Source organism: Micromys minutus (assembly GCF_963924665.1).
Source record: "Micromys minutus genome assembly, chromosome: 2".
Classification (NCBI taxonomy): Eukaryota; Metazoa; Chordata; class Mammalia; order Rodentia; family Muridae; genus Micromys; species Micromys minutus.
The window spans coordinates 42,542,788-42,564,916 of record NC_137971.1 but is presented as its reverse complement, the minus strand read 5'-3'; the positions used below and the strand labels follow the sequence as shown (position 1 = coordinate 42,564,916).

The window sequence follows — 22,129 nt, the reverse complement described above, 5'->3', positions numbered from 1 at the left end:
CGTGCTTAAATTTTTATAGCCTTAAAGCTAAACAATAATATTCAGATGTGAATGGAATTTATGATAATTATTTAAATTAAAAAATAGTTATCAATTGTAGCAGCTTATGTTTTAATGCTAACTGTGCTACCCAAAAAAAAAAAAAACTTTTTGCAGTGTAGGCACTTAGGCTAAAGGAAGCCTTCCCCCAGTTGATTCTAATTGGGAAATAAAGTTGCCAATGGACAATGGTTGGCTGGGCAGGGAAACAGGTGGAAATTTTAGATTTCTTGGACAAAGGAAAGAAGAATCATCATCATGACAGGAAACAAAAGATTTGACTTAGGAGCCCACCAACATGTAAGAACCCAGGAAAGTGGCCCAAAGGGCTACTCCTCAAATTGGGTCTAATGCAGCAGAAATAAAATATCCATTTAGCAAGTATTAATTCAGAAATACAGAAAGGGAGTGTGTAAGAACCACAAGGAGGTTTGGAAGTGACCAGCCATTGAGCTAGTTAAGGCTGTTAAATATAAAGGTTGTGTGTGCATGTCTTTCATTAGTGAATCCAGAGCTCTTGGGCAGGTGCAGAGCCACACGCACACCCACCAGAAGCATACAGAGTGGATTAATAAATTACCGTTACAATCAATGGTGGTAGTAGCAATTTACAATGTAGTAAAAAAGTAAAATCAATCCTAGGCTTAACCATATACATTCTTGGCTGACACACCAAACATTTAAAAGAGAAATCAACAGAAATTTCACACGAATTTGTGATACAAAGCAACTGGCATGAATTAATCCTTCAGAAGACCTTTATTTATAAAGAGACAGAATTTGATGGTCATGGGCAACCATGATTACACCCAAAAGCAGGACAGCTTAGCCTGCAGGCCAACAAGGAGTTTCATTACAGAGACAGCTGAGGAGAACGGCATGATAGGATCCTGGAGGAAAAAAAGCATCAATTCCCAAGATCAAAGGGAAATAATGACTTCGAGTGAGGTTTGGGGGTGTAGAAGGAGAGGTATTCCATGTGACCTAGCCAAGGAACCAGGTATAAATTAGATACAGGTAAATTATATTTCAAAGTCGCTTTCAGTATAGGTGTCAAGAGGTTGAGGCTGAAGTTTTCCTACATTTACAGCAAGCAAGTTCTTTTTAATTGTCTGGACTAAATAAGAGATTACCAGGAAAATGGTTCAATTTGAGTCAGAGAAGACTAATTTTTCAACTAATTTTATGAAGCCACACACACACACACACAATTTGTATTTGTTACCCAGAATTAACAAGCACTTAAAAACTCGTAAATTTAGGGGGCTGGAGAATGACTCAGAGGTTAAGAGCACTGGCTGCCCTTCCAGAAGTCCTGAGTTTCGTTCTCAGCAACCACATGGTGGCTCACAACCACACAACCATCTGGTGCCCTCTTCTCACGTGTCTGAAGACAGCAAAAGTATACTCACATACATTAAATAAATAAATCTTTAAACCAACAAACACCTTGTAATTTCCAAGGTAATTTTTATATAAAAGGTAATAATAAATTAGCATCAAGCTGTTTTATTTCAGTACAATATCAGGTAGTAATATAAGAAATTGTTTTTGTCTTTACCAATAACTAGAGCTCTATACAACAATTCACTTGTAAATGGAGAATGTTGTTCCAGTACACAATGACTTGGTCTGAAAGTTAAAATCTATAACAATAATGAGTTTAGTTTATCAATAAAACCCAAACCCACAGAGGACAATATTGTATCTTTAACATAAAATGACAACAAAACTTAATACAGGGCAAAAGAACTTCTGCTTCTTTGGTGACTCGATAAGAGTATTTTATTTAAAAAACTATGTACACTGGAATTCAAGGAACATTTAAAGAAAATACACAATGGATCAAGAAGATAGAAGAGACTTTCCAATCTGTTCCTCTTTTATCTTGTATTTTAATCATATACATATTTTAAAATTACAGAAGAAAATTAGCATAATTCATTTCTGGTCTTTAACTCATTTCTGGTACTGTCTGTATGCCTTTTAGTGTATCATTTAATTTCTGTGAGCACCACTTTTTAGAAAAATTAAAATGTATAATCTATTCTTCACTCTCTTGTATTTATCATAAATCTTAAAGTAAAAATGACAGAGGAGTTAATAACTTTGAAAAGTTTATTGTTCCTTATTTCTATAACTCATACATGTTTTGAGACTATTGTGCTAAATTACACTTTATTAATATATATAGTAATAAGTGTGTGTATACATATATAAACAAGTATAACTTTAGTCTCACATAAAAATCTAGTTGGTGATTTTTATCAGTAATGATGACATAACTAAAGAGATGGCTCACAGTTAAGAGCACCTACTGTTCTTCCAGAGGATCTGAGTTTAGTTCCCAGCAACCACATGGTGGCTCACAACTGTCTGTAATGACAGTTCCAGGGGATTCATTGCCCTTTTCTGTCATTGGTGGGTATAAAATATGTATGCAGTACAAACTCCATTATGTATAATAAAACATTTTAATATGTGTATTTAATATATATATGAACATATACACACATATGTAAAAGTATGCATACATATACAAACATGCAAGCAAAACACTCATACACATAAAAAAACTTTTAATATGTGCATTTACTATATATATGAACATATACACATGTATGTAAAAGTATGCATACATATACAAACATGCAAGCAAAACACTTATACTCATAAAAAATGAATAATAATACTGATAACAGACTAAGTCCAGTCATGAAAAAAATTTTCTCTCTTGTCAAATTCTAAGTGCTCACATCCTGACTCAAAGAGCAGGTTTTTCTGATCTCACACTTTAGTATTTGTCACCACTTCCTTCAACACATCATTCTGCATAAATTCCTAATTATTCAAGAATTGCTAGCAAAAATAACTAGCCACCAACACTGGTTTCAAAAGAGTCTCTTAATATCTATGTAAAATGATGGGCATCCTTGAAAATACACTTGAAATAGTTCACAACTTCTAATCTCATTACATGAAATGGGCAGTTTAGGATATTTAAAGAATAGAACATTTATTTTGAAGTGAGAAGAATTATTAGCAACACTCCTCCCCCAACCACTCCAAAAGCCTCTTTGTTCCAAGAATATCATTTACTTGGGAAAAATAATTATAATTTTATAAATAAAAACTTAAATTATATAACTAAAAGGATCACACAAATATTAAGTATCAAAGCTAATAAATCTAAACCTGAATCTAAACTCCATTATGCATAAGACACATTGGTAATATATAACAACTACTATTTAATTGATACGAGTATTACATATTTAATGATGTGTTAGTATTTAATAAAAACAAAATCTCACCTTTTTGTAGACAGCCATTTTGTCAGAATCTAACACAATTATATTTCTTAGCTTTGCATTTATTTCAGTGACTAAAGGCTTCATAATCATCTCAGAATCAAGCCCTAAAGGATTAAAACAATGAATAATTGTTCTGTCTTCTTCAATTTGTTAATATTAAATATACTTTTATGAGATGTTATTACCTTCAATCTTAATTTCAGAAATGTTTTCTTTCTGATCCTGAATAAAAATCCGTAAACAAGATAATTCTGCCAAAAGCTGCAAGGTGATAATATCTTCATTCATGGGTAGCTTTAGAGCTACAAAGCAAAAATCACATTGTAACAACACAAGGAAAGATTTAGTAATTACCACACTACATTTAGAACGCAGATAAAAATATTACCACAAGTAAACATATTCATAATTCAACTATAAGAGAAAATAAATGATCCCCTACTGAACTGAAAGTTCTATAAAAAAACAATTATCTAATAAATACAAAAACAAGCAGGCCAAAGAGTAGTCTTAGAGGTGACTAATCCCTTGAAATGAGAAACTGTACCAATAACTGCATCTTCGAGACACTGTCATTATAGAAAGCAAGGTGCTCGTTATTCTAACTGATAGTGCATCTCTACTGCGAAGTTTCAAATGCTCTACAATCAAAGGCTTTTGGAGCGTCACCATTAAACTCAAGATCATTTGGATTTTAGAGCATCTTGAATCTTAGCCTGCACTATAATTAAAAAGAGACCATAATAAAACTCAAATGCTACCAGTTATACTTTTCCAAATCTAAAACATTGCATATAAATTTTAAATTAAATCAAATATTTCTTAAATCTATTACAAAATAAGCATCTTTTCTTTAGCAGTAATCAGTTTCCTTTATTGCTGTTTTCTAAAATTAACCTGGCATATAAAATGAATCATTTTAGATTATTTGTTTAATTAAAAGCAACACCAGAGCCTATAATTACTGTTTCAAATGGTGACAGAAACAAAAAATCTTAAATTTAAAATAAATATACCGAGTTTTTTAATGATATCTCCCTTGTCTTCAGGCTCTGCAGCAGACACTGGGGCAGAAGTTTCCCCTAATTCCGGGAGAGTATTATTAAGATAATTCATTGTATTCAGAAGTGCTTCAGTGTGTAAATGAATATCCAACGAGGAAAAATACACCTATGGAACAAAACTGACTTTAATACTAGGTCAATAAAAATCTGACTTGATGTTTTCTGAAATACCATATGTTTTATGGTATAAAATGCATGACTTAAAAGAATCAGCTTTATTCTCAGAGATCTTATGATTCCAATTATAAAATGACTATTGGTTAGATATGAAGGCACAAGAATACAGTATCTAATTTTAAAATAAATAATCGTATAGTCATACCTTAATACGTTGTAAAACATTGTTATAGGTACTTTTCAAATTTGGTGCATTTTTTTCAACCTATTCAAAAAGAAAATGTATCAATTAGAACATGTTAGAAAGGCATGTTATACCTACAATTGCTTAATAGGTGCATATTCTCAAGATTTGTATACTATACAGAAATGAATCATAAGTGACAGTGAATATTATGTTACATACTTAGTGATATAGGTGTGTGTGTGTGTGTGTGTGTGTGTGTGTGTGTGTGTGTGTGCATCATGGCCTACAGACTAATAATATTGAAAAAGGCACAATTTATTCTTTTTGAATAGTAATCCATTTAATGTGTATATAACACAATTGCTTTATTCATTTTCTTTAGGTTTTGTATATTTTAAAACCTGATAAGAACTTAATAACAAAAGTTTAAAGAAATCTTCACTAATCATGGAAGCAAACTGTTCTTAAGTACAAAAAATTGTCTTGGCAAAATTCTTATTACAAAGTAATTATTAAAGCATCAGGGGGTCAAAATTTAGAATTCATCAACAGACCACAGTGCATATAGGAGGTTCATAAAAATTTTGTAAATATTATTTAATGAATGTTAGTATAGTATAGATGTCTTCAGATATACCAGAAGGGGGCATCAAATCCCATTACACATGATTGTGAACCACCGTATAGTTGAGAAAAAATGAACTCGGGACCTCTGGAAGAGCAGTCAATGCTCTTAACCATTGAGCTATCTCTCAAGTTCCAACTCCCACCACCTTTTTAAAAATATTAAGATTCTCAAAATGTTAAAACATATTATGAGTCAACAGAAATGAAATGACAGTTAAAAAGCAGGTAACTTGTATTACATACAATAAGACATTTTATCAATCCTAAACATGTTTATTTTTCAGTACTCTGGTAGGAAAAGTCAACTTAGAGATTTTTTTTTTCCTTTGGAACACAGGGAACTTACTTTGCTCTAGGAAGTATTTGTAATGACCATAATGACAAAACCAAAAGACCCTCAGAGGAAGCGACAAGTTATGTTAAGAGTATGGATTAAGCACACTATTAAAATTTCCTACTTTAATAGCACATCTACCTGGCCTATCAGGTAAGATCAAAAAAAACTTACCCTCATGAATTCCAATGTTAATAAATCTTCCATTGTGTTATCCAGGGTTGTGATCAAATGAACTGGTTTCTTGTTTTCATCTAAAAATAATTTTAAAAATATTTCTTGGTGGGAAAATTAACTGAAGATAAATTAGTAATTATGATTGAAAAATTGTTTCCCTAGATTCTCCTCAATAAGGTCCTTTCTTTGCTTTTTAAACTCAAAAAAAAAGTCATTATCTATACAATGTACTCTTGCTTTGTACCTAACACTAAAGTCTTAAGCCTAGAACAAAAATAGGCAAGTTGTTAACGAACCAAAGTAATTTTTAGAGCATGAAAAATTCTAGTATTGAGTCATGATGATGCCTTGAAAGAAAACAGTGAGTAGCTCTGAAAACACTAGTTATTGAGATGGATCAAAAAATGTTAATTTTTCTATGTACCAGATAGAAATTAGCCTTAGGAGTATAAAATAATTACTAGTTATATTACTGATCCAGTTTAAAACTAGACATACTATGAGAACTGCTAGCGGAAAGGTATCTGTAGAGCCTTTAAAACTGTCATTATCAAATTACTTATAGTTTGAAAATCAGCATCTAGAAACTTAGATAAAGGGCCACAAACTAATTATCATGGTCTTGCAGAGAAAACAGAATAATATGCATTCAAACCTAAATGCTTAAGAGTATATGAACCAGTTGCATATTTTAGGTAGTACTCACTACAGTTTTCAACCCTAAAGATGTGTTTACTTCATTTACACATAATTTTGACATAACAGAACAAAATTTAACATCTTCTACACATGATTATCTCTTTGTGTGACTAAGAGATAACTGTAATATGGTCCATCACACTCAAGTTTGTGTGACTAAGAGATGACTGTAATATAATAACACAAATACAAATACACAACTGTGACAATCTACCACACTCAACTTTGAGAGATCGAGAGATAACTGTGACACAGTAAACCATACTCAAGTTATTGCGATCAAAATATAACTTGAAATAATCCAGCACATTCAAGTTTAGGAGACCAAGAGAGAACTGTGACATTCCACCACACTCAAGTTCCCACAGGCTGGAAAACAAGTAGAAACTGGGAAACCATGCCATGCGTCACCTCTGACCTAATGTAAACTAAACTACTTAATTTAATACATGATTCATAAAAGAGCCTATGACTTTAGCAGATGACATTCACCAAAGAAGTTCTGACAAATTAGCACATGAAAGGATTCTCCACATCATATGTCCTCAGAGAAAATCACACTGCCATTACATATCTATTAGGACTCAAGCCTGGACACTAACAAGATGTGCCCGGGATGAAACAAGCACTCCTATTTATTACCAGCAGAAATGAAAAATGACATATCCCAGGAAGAGTTTAGAGGTTCATTAAAACACTGTATACTGAACACACAATCTAGGGCTTATGCTCCTTAGTATTTACCCAAAGAAACATGCAGCTTAGCTCTATACCAAAGTTTGCATATAGATATTGTTCTGGCTGCTTTTGTGTCAACTTGACACAAGCTGGAGTTATCACAGAGAAAGGAGCCTCAGTTGAGGAAATGCCTCCATGAGATCCAGCTGTAAGGTATTTTCTCAACTAGTGATCAAGTGGGGAGGGCCCAGCCCATTGTGGGTGGAGCCATCCCTGGGCTGGTAGACCAGGGTTCTATAAGAAAGGCTGAGCAAGCCAGGGGAAGCAAGCCAGTAAGTGACATTCCTCCATAGTCTCTGCATCAGCTCCTGCTTCCTGACCTGCTTAAGTTCCAGTCCTGACTTCCTCTGGTGATGAACAGCGATATGGAAGTGGAAGCTGAATAGAAACCCTGACTGGGACAGATATTTATAGCATCTTTATTCATAACTGCCAAAACCCAGAAGAAATCCAGATGTCATTTATGAAGTTAGTGGATAGGCAACCCATAATGTTTCTACACAAAGGAGCATGATTTAATGATCAACAGTAACTAGCTGTGAAGCCATGGAAAGATAAAGAGAAGTTTAAACATAGATCACTAAAAGAAGCCAGCCTTAAAAAGGATGTACATGGTACTATTCCAGTAAGATATGCATTACAAAGGTCAAGCCAGCAGCACAGTAGAACGAGTGGAGGATGCAGAGGCTCTGCCCAGGGAAGCCATGCTTATAATACCACCACCATGGAAACTTGCCTTTATCTATTTGTCTAAACACACTGAAAGTTTAATACAAACATTTAAAACTAATGTAAATAATGAATTTCAGGAGATAACTGAATATGCTCATCAACTTTAGCAAACATATCACACTGTCAGGAAGCTAATAAGTGAAAAAACAGACCTAAAAAGATTTATTTAATGAAGTAATTCGTACACAGAAAGATAAATGTCTCTCTTTTCTGTGGTTCCTAGCCGCAAATAACAAGATTTAAGTGCAGATACAACCCCTCATTAAAGAAGTCTCTCTTTATAGCAAATGAAGACCAACACAGAAGAAAATCACAAAACAGAAATCAATAGATTCATTTATGAAAGCTCCTGCACCTCAGACTCAGGGAACATCACAGAAGAGGCAGCAGCAAGACTGGAAGAGCCAGAAGTCTGCTATCAAACTCTCGAAATGGCTGCATACGCAGGACCAGGACAATGTCAATAGCAGTAGCTATCCTAATATGGAAAGAGAATGTTTCACAGTGTCCTATCCCTAGACAAGAAACTACAGGCTTCTAATGTCTGCTGAGAGAGGTAAAACTAGCCTCTCCCAGGAGCGATATGCCAAACTGGTTATTCAATACAAAAATTATTAAGCTATGAAGCCATATATAAGCAACAAAAACAGACTCAGCATATTTTATTTGTATATTTGTATATACAAACACATATGTAATATTCAAAGAAAGAGAGATGCTGTTTATTTAAAAGTAGAGCATTTGTGGGAAGGGCTGGAGGGGAAAGAGAAAAGGTAAATGATATAATTAAATTTTAAATAAAAATGTACTGAGGAAAGAAAATAGACTAACATAAATTTAAACATAATAGCCTCGGACATTTTTTAGACTTTCAAAATCTAAGGTACAGAAAAATTCTATGGCAGGTATTCAAATTATGAAAGTAATTTACATATTTAATAGTCTCACCTAAATATTCTGGACATTTTAGCCATAATTCTTTCAAAAAGGCATTTCCTTTCAAGTCGAATGTTCTAATCTCAACTTCTGTTCCCAATCCTAAAACACCCATTTCCAGCACAGGTAGTTCACAGTCTCCCACAAGGTGATAAAACTGAATCAACACCTGTAGAAGACAGGAAAAGTACACAGGTCACATATGTGATAATATATAAATGCAGAAGAGGGAGTATGTGGTATGTTATGAATTAAATTTAATATTGATTTTATATTCCCCCCACACATATAAAGCATACATATACTGTAGAACTGCCTACAATATATCACTTAAACACTAATTCTTTAGGAAGATAATCTTTTAAAAAATGGAAGAAAACCATGCACCAAGTCTCAATATCCCTTGGGCAGTGTGTATTAGCAATGAGCCTATCTGATGAGCTGGACAAAGTATAAATGACAATTCACATGATGCACACTCACGTAACTTACCTCTGCTACTTCAAATCGCATCCTAAGTTGAATAAGATTCATTGGACAATCTTTTTTTTGTAATTTTTTCTGTCGAGTACTTTTAACTCTACATGACATTTGAGGACACTCTTCCAAGGGACTACATGGTGCATCAAAAAATTCCTCCTCTGAGTCTAAATTTCATGAAATATTTTGTTTTAGTCAACAGCAGAAATAACATACTAAACATTTTTATAATTTTTCTGAAATAAATGTAAGCATTAAAATGCTATGGGCCTATATTAAAAGTTGAACACAAAAGCTAGAAAAAGAATATAGAAATTACTTTTAAATAAATAAACATTGCAAAGAATAAAATGTATGAAAATTATAAAATATTTAATATTTAGCTTAAAATCAATTTCTTGATTCATTTTTATTTCTTATTATGTGCATCTACAAACTTCTTTTTTCTATCCCAAACTCACTAATGATTTTTGCTATGGATTCTTGGATTAAAATTAGAATGTATTATTGTCTAAGTGATTCCACTACAAATGTAACTTTAAAGAATACTTATATTATTTAAAGAATTTAAGCAAAGCATGTCTCGGCAACTTGGGAACACTGCGGCCACCTGGCATTTTCTATATTCCCAGTGATGCCTGCCATCTTGCATAGGGTGCTATTGTGGTGGTTAGTTTACAACACCACAGAGAAGCATTAGCTTCTTTTAGCATGGATTCCAGAACATACAGAGGAAATTACGTTTGCACTTCTGTCTCCCTCTACAATAAAGGTACTGTTTTTTAAAATGTATTATTTTTAATTATTTAAAAAATATTGAGGATTTAAGACAATTATTTTGATCACATTTGCTGTCCCTTCCCAAATTCTTCCTAGACCCATCCAACTACCAACTTTGTGGGTTTATTTTTTTCTACTTCATCAATGCCAATGTGCTTCCTTTCCCTGAAGTATGGCCAGGGCTTCTGCTAAGCTTGCTGACTTTACTCTGCATGATAACCCTTACCGCCATCTGCCATTCTTTTCCAAGTTACCTTTCTACAACTTGCCTCCCTCTGCCTAGAAGCCCAACATTTAACCACTGCTTTGAGAGCCCCATTTCTGATTGTCTCTCATGTACACATGACATAAATTTTAATAACTTTATTGATTTCTCTTATTAATTATTCTTTACAGAGAAATGAAGGTTAAAAGAAAAAGATGTTTATACCCCTACACATAATCATTTAAGGAAAACATCCCTCAAAATGAAAACAACTTCCATTAGGCATATGTAATAGAAAAGATTCTACTAAGCAGTGTTAATTTTACCATCTTCAGTAACAGGCTGTTCCAGTAAAGGGATTAACTTCTGAGAAATGTGTGATACTGGCAAAGTAGATGCTTGAATCTGAAACAAAAGTAACTCACTGTCAATTAGAGCTCAGACCTTTTATTCAAATTTATATGATAATCTGCACAAAAGGCTACTCAGTTCAAACACTGTTAGAAGAAAACAGGTGCAAAGCAAGAAAATTAATAATAAAGTATGAAAGTTCAAAGTGTTTTTAAGTGGTTGGAGTTGTAACTCAGTTGGTAGGGTGCACTTGCTGAAAACTTCTGCGTTTGACTCTCCTCCAGCATCCTCACACTTTCCCTGAGCCCGACACTACACAAAGGTAGTCATTGAAGATCACTGCATAAAACTTGGAGCCAAGGCAGAATGAGAACAAATCTGTCATTTAGGCCTGGTCTAAAAAGAAGAAGTGGTTTTACAGAGGTAATCTGCTCAAAATATAGTATATACTTATATGAAAATGGCTGTGTAATAATTACTTCTAAAGTAAGCACTTCTTAAGTTTGATGATTAGTATAATCATGGAGCTCCTACAGTAAATTTCTTAGGAATCTGTAAGGATTCTGAGATCTATTTTAACTTGGCAATTTACTAGGTCCAGAAACCAGCTCTAGGACATCACTGAGAAACAAAGCCTGGTATTAAGGCTTCTAGAATGGAGGAGTATACACTATTACTTTAAGTTTTAATGATACTTTGGCAAATGCACTGTTTTGTGGAAATTAACTAATTCAAAAACATATAATACAGTTTAAACAAAACTGACTTGGGAGGCAAGGAAGATAGAATACTAGAGGTTCCAGGACAGCCACAGTTTCCTTGTGAGACTCTGTCTCGGAGTAAAGTAAATCAAAATAAATAACAACTGAATCTTTCACCAATTCTATGAAACAAAACATTAATATATCTAACCTAGGAGAATCTTATATATTCTTTGTTGGTCATATTCCCTAACACTATCAACCATAATATTGCTTTTATTTGGTTGTTTAAACTTAACCTCATATAAAAACACATTCTAAATAATACAATCCTTTCTAAATGGCAGAAAATTATTCCAACATCAACTTTTATATGGAATCCTAATTTTAAAATGCCTCCATATAATCTTGCTGTAGGAAGGTGTGGTGTAACAGTTTCCTCAAGAGATTAAAACAACCATCCTGCAGAAAGCTCCTTAAGAAGGAAAGCAGAAACTCAAAATAGCTTCAGGAAGTTGCTGAATCTGACGAGAATCACTATGCTCCTCCCAGCTACAATGAGCAGTAAAAGTTGAAAGTCTTCCTCGGGCTGAATGAAGCCAAGCTGCAAAGACTCCTCCCATATAACACAATCTGTAAAGACTGAGACCAGACCATCTGCGTGTAAAAAAGCAAGACAATATCTGAGCTTCCTAGAAGTGGTTAAGTCCAACTGAGGACCTGGAAAGAACATTCTCCAACCTGTTAGCTGCCTGTAGACTTTACAGTGTGCTCCAAAATCGTGGATTTATGAGCTGTCACCCCTGTTGGGGTTGACTTTGTTGGTATAGCTGAGTAATTTCTGCTCCTTTAAATAACCCCTCCTGGTGTGTTGATGTCTATATGCAGGTGAGAGAAGGCACAAAATAAAGCAAGGTCTGTGATTGGGCAGTGAAAAAAAAAAAAAAAAAGCTGGCATAAAGTTTTTGAGAGGAGATAGGAAAGAAAGGGAAGGAGAGAAGATGGAGGAGAAAGACAACCCAAACCTATGTGGCTTTACATACCCACAGGTAGCTATGAATATCTCATAAGGGATGAATTTGTCTTATCTAGGTGTTCAGTTTATATCAATATCTATTGGCTCTGATTTTATTGTGTGGACATTGTTTGGGGTAAGAATTTACCAATATAAATCTGATTGTTAAATTACAAGCTTCTAGAGTTTTAATTTTAACAGGTTACTGGGAATTGTGACTGAGCAGAATCCACAGCAAGAGAGCTGCGAAGATTGCATGGGGCTGGCGTGGCAGCAACCCACCATGGGAACTAGATGGGCAATTGCTGGAGCTAGCCATGGTACTGGGATTGCCCTTGGAGCCAGAGAATAGCCAGCGTTAGCATGGCATAGTACCACTTTACATTTACTTTAAATATTTAATAATACACCTCATAATCCTGAAAATAAGTACCAATAAAACTCATGGTTCACCACATGAATCAACGTTGAACTGGTGAATTAGACTTTAAGGGTATCCATACTTTGGCCTGCTGAGGGCTATCTCAGGTGAGTAAGATACAATTATTGCATCACCCCAGGAAAAGTTTGTTACACAACAGAAGGCTAGCAGGGCAATTTCTTAATTAGTAACTGATGTGAGTCATCTCTTTGTGGGCAGTGCCACCGCAAGATTGAGGTCCTAGGTTCTATGGAAAAGCAGGCTAGGCCAGCCATGAGAAGCACATCAGGAAGTAACACTCCTCCATGGACTGTACATTAGCTCCTGCCTCTACGTACCTGCTCTGACATCCTTCACTGATAAACTATGATGTAAAAATGTAAGCTAAATGACTCCTTTCCTCCCCAAGTTACTTTTGGTAATGCGATTATACCCCTAAGACAAGGTTGCTTTGCTTTCCTACCATCTAATGTCCCTCAGGAGAATCCTTTGAGTTCACAATGTAGCTGACTGGCACAAGAGGTCAGCTTATCAGCTTTGGACCTGTCTTCTTCATAAAACTTAATAACTTCTAAGATTTTCTTCCAAGTAAGAAGCATGAGTATCATTTACTTGAATACTTTGAGGCCACGATACAGTTACTAATTGGTCTAGTTTCAATACTACTGAATGACAGGGATGAAAAAAGCCTTTCCCAACTAACCTTTGAGACTAACATTATTCTACAAATATATACAGTATATATAGAAAGTAGGATCCAACATCTGTCATGAACAAACACAAAGCCTCAATGCCTACAATATATATGCTGAGCAATTGCAATATGCAATGTAAAATGCTTCAAAATCCGTAAGTTTCTGAAGACAAAAACAACTCCACTTGTAGAATATTCTGTATCTGTCTCATGTAACATAGCACAGTCAAAATTCAGCCACACTAAGACATTGCACAAAGTTATATCCAGGCATGTAAAAAGCATACTTGAATTATGTGTTTTGACACTGGGGCCAAAAACAAATATCTCATTAGATATATGGAATATTCTAAAATCAAAAATACAAAAAACTGAAGTTCAAAACACTTCTAGTCACAAGTACTTCAGATAAGGTACACTCACACTCATCTAAAAATATAGTATCATTCTTCGTAACTGACAATTTATAAGCCAGTAAAGATTTTTACATTTTATAGGGTATATAACAATATCTATCATGGAAAAGAGAAAATATCATTATATTCTCATAGATAGACATCATATACAAGTTTCACAGTCCTTATTTATTCTCTCCTATACACCTCACCTTCCTCTTCTTGAATCCATAAACTTTTATCAGGGATATGACACTCAAGAAGTTTCTAATTTAAACCACAGAACATATTTTCTCCCTCTTCTGGAAGCCAGAAGGCCGAGATTAAGGTATTCTAAAATGAGTTTTTTGAAGCATTTACTGTCAGCCTGCAGAGAGCCTTCTTGCCAGTGTCACGTGGGCATTGCTATGTGCACATTTATGTCTGGTGTCTCTTTTAATTCTCAAATCCCCTTTTGTGAACTTAATGAGTTGGAAGTTAGGGTCTATCCTAAAGTCTTTGAACTTATTCACTGTTTTACAGACCCTACTTCCAAAATAGTAATAATCTAAGTATAGACAAAGAGGCTAAGGTTCCATATATAAACTTAGAGGGCCTAAACAGTGTGTACAAATCTAACAAAATATATGTAGTAAATGTATGTTTAGTTATAACTAAATACAAATAAGATACAATCGTGCTAAGACTTCTATTCTTAATAATATTATTGAATAGATAATTTAGTGCTATACTTATTAGACCCCTGAGGATTTAGATGAAAATTGACAACCTGTTATGAAAGTAAAATCATAAAAGCTACTTGAAAAAAAAATTCAAAAAATTACCCAACCAATTTAAAGTACTTACTACAAAACTACAATGTAATTATGACTGAATGCTACTGAAAGAAAAGAAAGATATAAATAGAACAGGTAGACATAAGAATCACTGCAGAAAAAAAACAAAACAGACACAGGCATATATACTTAACATAAAGAAAAATATACACTTTTCAAAAAGTAAACTGGGGGATTTAGAGATAGCTCAGCGGTTAAGAGCATAGACTGTTCTTCCAGAAGTCTTGAGTTCAATTCTCAGTAATCACAACATGGAGGCTCACAACCATATGTAATGAAAGTCAATGCCCTTTTCTCATGTGTTTGAAGACAGCTACAATATACTCATATACATAAAATAAATTCAAAAGTCTTTTTTTAAAAAATGAAGCTGACATGATTAGAAAGACAGATATAAAACTTGAATAAAGATTACATTAAAAACATTAGCATAAAATTCAGATCCATTTAAAAAGCAACTGAGATTACTAAATTTTTAGAAAGCACAGAAAAAAAACTCTCAAATTTATTGTTAGATGGAGATTTCAGAGATATCACATTAAAAAGCTTCATCCAAAAAGAAAACAATAAAACCTATTTATCAAAACCCAAAACATATGCTCTTCAACAGAGTTAATAAAAGAGGACGATCAATATCACATTGGAATGATCCTGTGACACACTGAAGTGAGAGGGGTAATAGGACCGATGTCAACAGTTCACTGTCAAATGGAGTAGAAATGAGGATTTTCCAGACCAATGTTTTTGATTTTTTTTTCAAATTGTAAGTTATTTGAAAAAAAGAAAATGTAATAATCTTTGAATAATCCAAGAAGGTGGAAACTTAAAAAAAAAAAGTTTAGGTATATTCTTTCTTAAAGTATTTTGAAAAGAATAAATTATGTAATATAAAGTCATGAAATCAAAGGTGTGAGAAAATAACTGTGACTATGTACAAATTAAATCTTCATGCATAGTAAAACTAATGAAAATATGCACTAAAAATCAAATGTAAAAGAGTAATTACAAATGATCAATAAATTTCCATAATTAAAAACCATAATGCATACACACATTTCACAATAATAATAGTTCAAATAAAGTAAAATCCAAGCAGTCATTAGTTTTAAGCAAACAGGTTATTTAGAACATACAAATTGAAGGCAGAAGGAACAAGTTCCTAGAGCAAATACTAAGAATGGCTAATGCACAAGACTAGTTAGAGCATAAAATACTCCCTCACTGTTAATAAATTAATAATAAAAAGGAAAATGTTGGAAAATTCACCAAATTTAAAATTAATACATTTTTTCCTCCACTTTACTGTTATGAATTTATGTAATGAACAAAAATTTAATCTAATACATGTACAAGTAAGTTCAAAGTAGTAGGGTTTTTATTTCATAATTTTGAATACACATAAATGGCCATTACAAAGATTTTAGGTAAAAAACACAATTCTGCTGAAAAGTAAAAGAGCTATAAATAATTTCACCTGAGGTTATTTCAACTACTACTTTGAAATCTGTTTTTCAAAGTAATCCTTCATTAATTCTGAAAGAGACAATACCTGGAATCTGGTAGGGGCAGATACTTCAGTTACAGGTTCAGGTTTTGGAATGCTTCCCAACAATTCCATGATGCCTTGCAGTTTTTTATCCGAGATTCGTAATGAAACAAGAGGTAACTTTCCAGAAATCTTGAATCTATTGTTTAGAGATGGGAATATTATATAGTAATTCTCATTCTAGTTTAAGTACACTAATTAAAAAAGAATAGAACTGAGAAGATGAATCAGTACAGCAAGCTTGTTGGGCAAGCAGGAAGTCCTGAGTTCAAGGTATAGAGGAGGAGACTGAAACTCTTAAATTCATTTCTAAACCACACAGAGACCCTACAAAGAAAGAACCAACTTCCCTCATGAACACTAATGCAAAATTACACAATAAAATTCTTGCAAACTGAATCCAAGAACACATCAGAACAATCATTCTCAATGATCAAGTAGGCTTCATCCCAGGAATGCAAGGATGGTTCAATATACTGAAACCCATCAATGTCAGCCACTATATAAACAAACTCATAGATTAAAAAACCACATGATCATCTCTCTAGATGCTGAGAAAGCATTTGACAAAATTCAACACCTCTTCATGTTAAAAGACTTGGAAAGAGCAGGAACCCAAGGCCCATACCTAAACATAGTAAAAGCAATATACAGCAAACCAGTAGCCAACATCAAACTAAACAGTGAAAAACTTGAAGCAATCCCACTAAAATCAAGGACTAGACAAGACTGCCCCCTCTCCCCCTTACTATTCAATATAGTACTGGAAGTCCGGGCCAGAGCAATTAGAAAACAAAAGGAAATCAAAGGAATACAAATCAGAAAGGAAGAAGTAAAAATATCACTATTTGCAGATGACATGGTAGTATACTTAAGTGAGCCAAAAATTCCACCAGAGAACTTTTACAGCTGATAAACAACTTCAGCAGAGAGGCTGGATATAAAATTAACTCAAACAAATCAGTAGCCTTCCTCTATTCAAAGGACAAACAGGCTGAGAAAGAAATGAGAGAATCTACACCCTTCACAACAGTCACAAAGAATATAAAATATCTTGGGGTGACCCTAACCAAGCAAGTGAAGGATCTGTACAACAAGAACTTCAAGACTCTTAAGAAAGAAATTGAAGAAGACCTCAGAAGATGGAAAGATCTCCCACGCTCATGGATTGAAAGGATTAACATGGTAAAAATAGCCATTTTGCCTAAGGCAATTTACAGATTATATGCAATTCCCATCAAAATTCCAACTCAATTCGTAATAGAGTTAGAAAGAGCAATTTGCAAATTCATTTGTAACAACAAAAACTAAGAATACCAAAAACAATTCTCAACAATTGGGAGAATCACCATCCCTAACCTCAAGCTGTTTTACAGATCAATAAAAACTGCCTAGTATTGCTACAGAGACAGACCAATGGAATAAAATGGAAGACCAGAAATGAACCCACACACCTATGGTCACTTGATCTTTGACAAAGGAGCTAAAAACATTCAATGGAAAAAAACACAGCCTCTTCAATAAATAGTGCTGGTTCAATTGGCAGTCAGCATACTGAAGAATGAAAATCATTCCCTTCTTATCTCCTTGTACAAAGCTCAAGTGCAAGTGGATCAAAGATCTCCACATAAAACCAGGTACATTGAAACTAATAGAACAGAAAGTGGGGAAGAGCTTAGAACACATAGGCACAGGGGAAATTTTCCCAAACAGAACAATAATGGCTTATGCTCTAAGATCAAGAATCGACAAATGGGACCTCATGAAATTGCAAAGCTTCTGTAAGGCAAAGGACACTGTCAAAAGGACAAAACGGCAACCAACAGCTTAGGAAAAGATCTTTACTAATCCTACATTTAATAGAGGGCTAGTATCCAATATATACAAAGAACTCAAGAAGTTAGACTCTAGAGAATCAAATAATCCTATTAAAAAATAGGGTACAGGGCTACACAGAGACTTCACATCTGAGGAATATCAAATGGCTGAGAAGCGCATAAAGAAATGCTCAACATGATCAGTCATCAGGGAAATGAAAATCAAAACCACCCTGCGATTCCACCTCACACCAGTCAGAATGGATAAGATCAGAAACTCAGATGACAGCAAATGCTGAAGATATGGAGAAAAAGGAACACTTCTCCACTGTTGGTGGGATTGTAAACTGGTACAACCACTCTGCAATCAGTCTGGTGTTTCCTCAGAAAATTGAACATAGTGTTACCTGAGGATGCCGTTATTCCAATTCTGGTCATATACCCAAAAGTAGCTCTAATATCTAACAAGGACACATGCTCAATAATGTTCATAGCAGCCTTATTTATAATAGCCAGAAGCTGGAAAGAACCCAGATGTCCTTCAACAGAGGAATGGATACAGAAATTGTGGTACATTTACACAATGGAGTACTACTCAGCTACTAAAAAATAACAAGTTCATGAAATTCCTAGACAAATGGATGAAACTTGAAGCTATCATCCTGAGCAAGGTAACCCAGTCACAAAAGAGCACTCATTGTATGTACTCAGTTATAAGCGGATACCCCACCCCCCACCCCCCCACCCCCCTACCCCCCCCCCCGCCAAACAAACCTTGGAATACCCAAGAAACCATCCACAGAACTCACAAAGCTCAAAAACAAGGAATAACAGAATGCCTCATTCCTTCGTAGAAGGGAGAACAAAACAGGGGAGGAAATACAAGGTTAAATAGAGGAGCAGGATTGACGAAAAGATCTACAGAGACTGCCTCACCTCGAGAACCCCCCCACCCCTGATAAACAGCCACCAAACCCAAGCACTATTGCTGACACCCAGAAGTGTTTACTGGCAGGGACCAGACATGGGTGTCTCTTCAGAGGTTCTCTCTGAGTCATATAGATACAGATGAGGATGCTTGCAGCTAAACATCAGACTGAACGCGGGGACCCCAATGAAAGAGCTAGAGAAAGGACTAAAAGAGCTGAAGGGTTTGCAACCTCATGGGAAGAACAAGGACATCAACAGCCAAGGCACTGAGGTGGAGAGGGTGATTGGGAGAGGGAGCACCTTCATGGAAGCAAGTTGAGGGGGAGGAGGGAGGGAATGGGGGGAAGGGTATAACATTTGAAATGTAAATACAGAGAATATCCAATAAAATTGAAAAAAAATTAAAAAAGAAACTCTTAGCAATGGTGTAAACTTCAATACCATACTTTTAAGAATTGATAGAACCAGGCATGGATCAATAAAAATGCTGTTTTAAGCAAGGACTGGAAAGCATTAATTATCATACATCTCATAGATGAACTCTGAATACACTGTAAAGTGATATAGGAATAATAAGAAAGGATAAACATTATATGATTTCACTTCTATCCAGTACCTAAAGCCATAACATTCATAATGATAAAATGTAAAAATGGGTTGGAAGCTGGGTTAAAAGGCAGGGTGGAATGGAATGTTACTATTTAATGAGTATTAACATTCAGCTGGAAAATCATTCTTGAGATGGATGATGGTGATAGTTATTTGATAATGTGAATTTACTAAGATACCACTGAACTATACACTGAAAGTAGTATCAATGGCAGATGGTGTAATATGCATACTAAGTAGTAAAGTCAATGAAATAAAGCATCTTTTTCTTTACAGATTTATTGAGTAAATCTACAAGTATGTAAAACAGATATTATAATACATACTTGGGCATCTTGATATCCATGAAAACCATGGCTTTAGAGAGTTCTACATTGACATGCATAGGTATCAAAATATGCTGTGTAGATACATTGAGCTTTCGTGCTTCTTTCCAATTATCACCTAATAGAGAAACAATTCATGTTTATTATCAGCATATTTTTATAACATACAAAACCTAAAATTACCTAAAAGACATAAAAATCACTAAGTCTTTACAATTTCCATTGTTTTCCTATTCTGCTTCACATTGTACAAAGCAGGATAGTTTTAGTTAAACCCACTATTTATCTGTTAACAATCACTGTGCCAACCAGATATTTTACCACCAAAATAATGCCACTGCAAGGTAATGAAAAACGTGTGATTGATAAATACTAATAAATGCTGCCACTGATTTAAGATTCAAATTAGCACTTCTCTGGGCAATGTTTATACTTTCTCACAGGGATTTATAAGCATTACATTTGAGAAAACAGACTCAAAACTTTCCTGTAGTCAATATGCTAAGACTAAATCTGAAATTCATACTCAAACCTATAAAACATATGACCTGAAACATTCACTGTAGGGTGAACAGTCACATGAGTGAGCGAATACTTAATTTACAGCCTTAGATGTAAATGCAGCTGGGCCCTGGAGATGATTCATTTTGTAAAGTACTTGCCTATCAAGGATGAGCACCTGAGTCAAGTACCCTGTTCCCACTTAAAAATAAGAGAGGATGGTGCACTCTTGAAATCCCATCCCAAAGAAGGTGGCAATGGACAGATTTTGAGTTCACTAACCAGTAGTCTAGGCTAAAAAGAATAAGACCCATGTCCCAGTAAGAAATAAAATTCTATCTAAATAGACTGGAGGAAAATAGTTTCTGGTTTCAAACCAGGAACATGTTAGCAGTCATTTTCTATTTAGTTAGCCAATGTTTGTTTTCTTATTTAAATAAAATCACTGTAATGAACTTACAAATAAAAACATCATCCAGCTAGATTGACTCAGCCAACCAAACACACATGTCATAGTCTTAGCAAATGACTATTCTGAAATACTGGATTTGTTTTAGGGTTTCACACTTTTACTATCAACTCTATGTTCATTCACTAGGCAAGATTAACTGTCAATATTAACGCAAATACAGGAAAGTTCCAATTACTTACAGGGAAAGTTTTCAGAGTGTCTGAAAACCTAATTAACCACTCATAAACATCAACCACTAGCATGTCCTGTACTTACCCACTCTACTGTAGAGCAACTGTATGCTTGTAAGCTGAATGTCAAAAGAGTCATATGCTCTGTGCATTATATCTTCAAGGCTGGCCCCACTAGGTTTCACATCTGGTAATCCTGATCGACGTTTACTTGTCACCTTAAAAATTGTCATAGTTCAGACTGTGTGAAGTAATTCTACATTAAATTACTGTTTAGATACATAACATAAAAAGTTAATAGGACAGGATAAATTCACAGTCAGAGATATACCAACTATTAAAAATTCATTGTCCATGAGATGTGTGATAAAAACAGGTATAACACACATTCACACTGTATGTATATGTATGTATATGTGTGTGTGTGTACCTAGCATAGATATATATTAACCTTTTTATTCTATTATGTACGGCTTATGGGAAATGCACTGTCAAAAATTATCTCACCAGACATAATGGTATATGCCTTTAAACCAAGCACTAAGGAGAGCAGAGGCAGGCAATGAGCTCAAGGGCACCCTGGTCTACATGGTGAGTCCTAGGACACCTGGACTACATAGTAAAGCCCTGTCTCAAAAACAAAGAAAATAAAAATAAAAAGACTGGAGCTGGGGAGGAGACTAAGTGGTTAACTGCACTAGGTGCTCTTCTAGAGGACATGGGTGATTCCTAGTGTCCATGTGGCACCTCACAACCACTCCAAAAGCCTTCTTCTGACCTGCAAGCATCAAACACTTAAATAGTACACATATACACATACATACACCCATACACTTAAAACTAAAATTTTACGAATTAAAGAAGACTATCTCTGAAATGTAATGAATTTTAGGTAAGAGGTAAAACAAATTACCCA

The 22,129-nt window shown here is 34.5% G+C and overlaps 1 protein-coding gene across 1 annotated transcript in view; it reads right to left on the bottom strand.

Annotated features, from left to right (window-relative positions):
* The window catches only part of VPS13A (vacuolar protein sorting 13 homolog A), a 174,329-nt gene that overhangs the window by 99,199 nt on the left and 53,001 nt on the right, over positions 1–22,129 (bottom strand). Inside the window, exons 21-31 of the mRNA XM_080912186.1 lie at positions 21,299–21,431; positions 20,071–20,188; positions 16,392–16,527; positions 10,756–10,834; positions 9,457–9,611; positions 8,977–9,133; positions 5,857–5,936; positions 4,740–4,799; positions 4,370–4,523; positions 3,539–3,655; positions 3,354–3,457 (exon numbers count right to left, since the gene is read on the bottom strand). Of these exons, the coding sequence (XP_080768312.1) occupies positions 3,354–3,457; positions 3,539–3,655; positions 4,370–4,523; positions 4,740–4,799; positions 5,857–5,936; positions 8,977–9,133; positions 9,457–9,611; positions 10,756–10,834; positions 16,392–16,527; positions 20,071–20,188; positions 21,299–21,431 (1,293 nt within the window). The remainder of the gene's footprint in view (positions 1–3,353; positions 3,458–3,538; positions 3,656–4,369; positions 4,524–4,739; positions 4,800–5,856; positions 5,937–8,976; positions 9,134–9,456; positions 9,612–10,755; positions 10,835–16,391; positions 16,528–20,070; positions 20,189–21,298; positions 21,432–22,129) is intronic.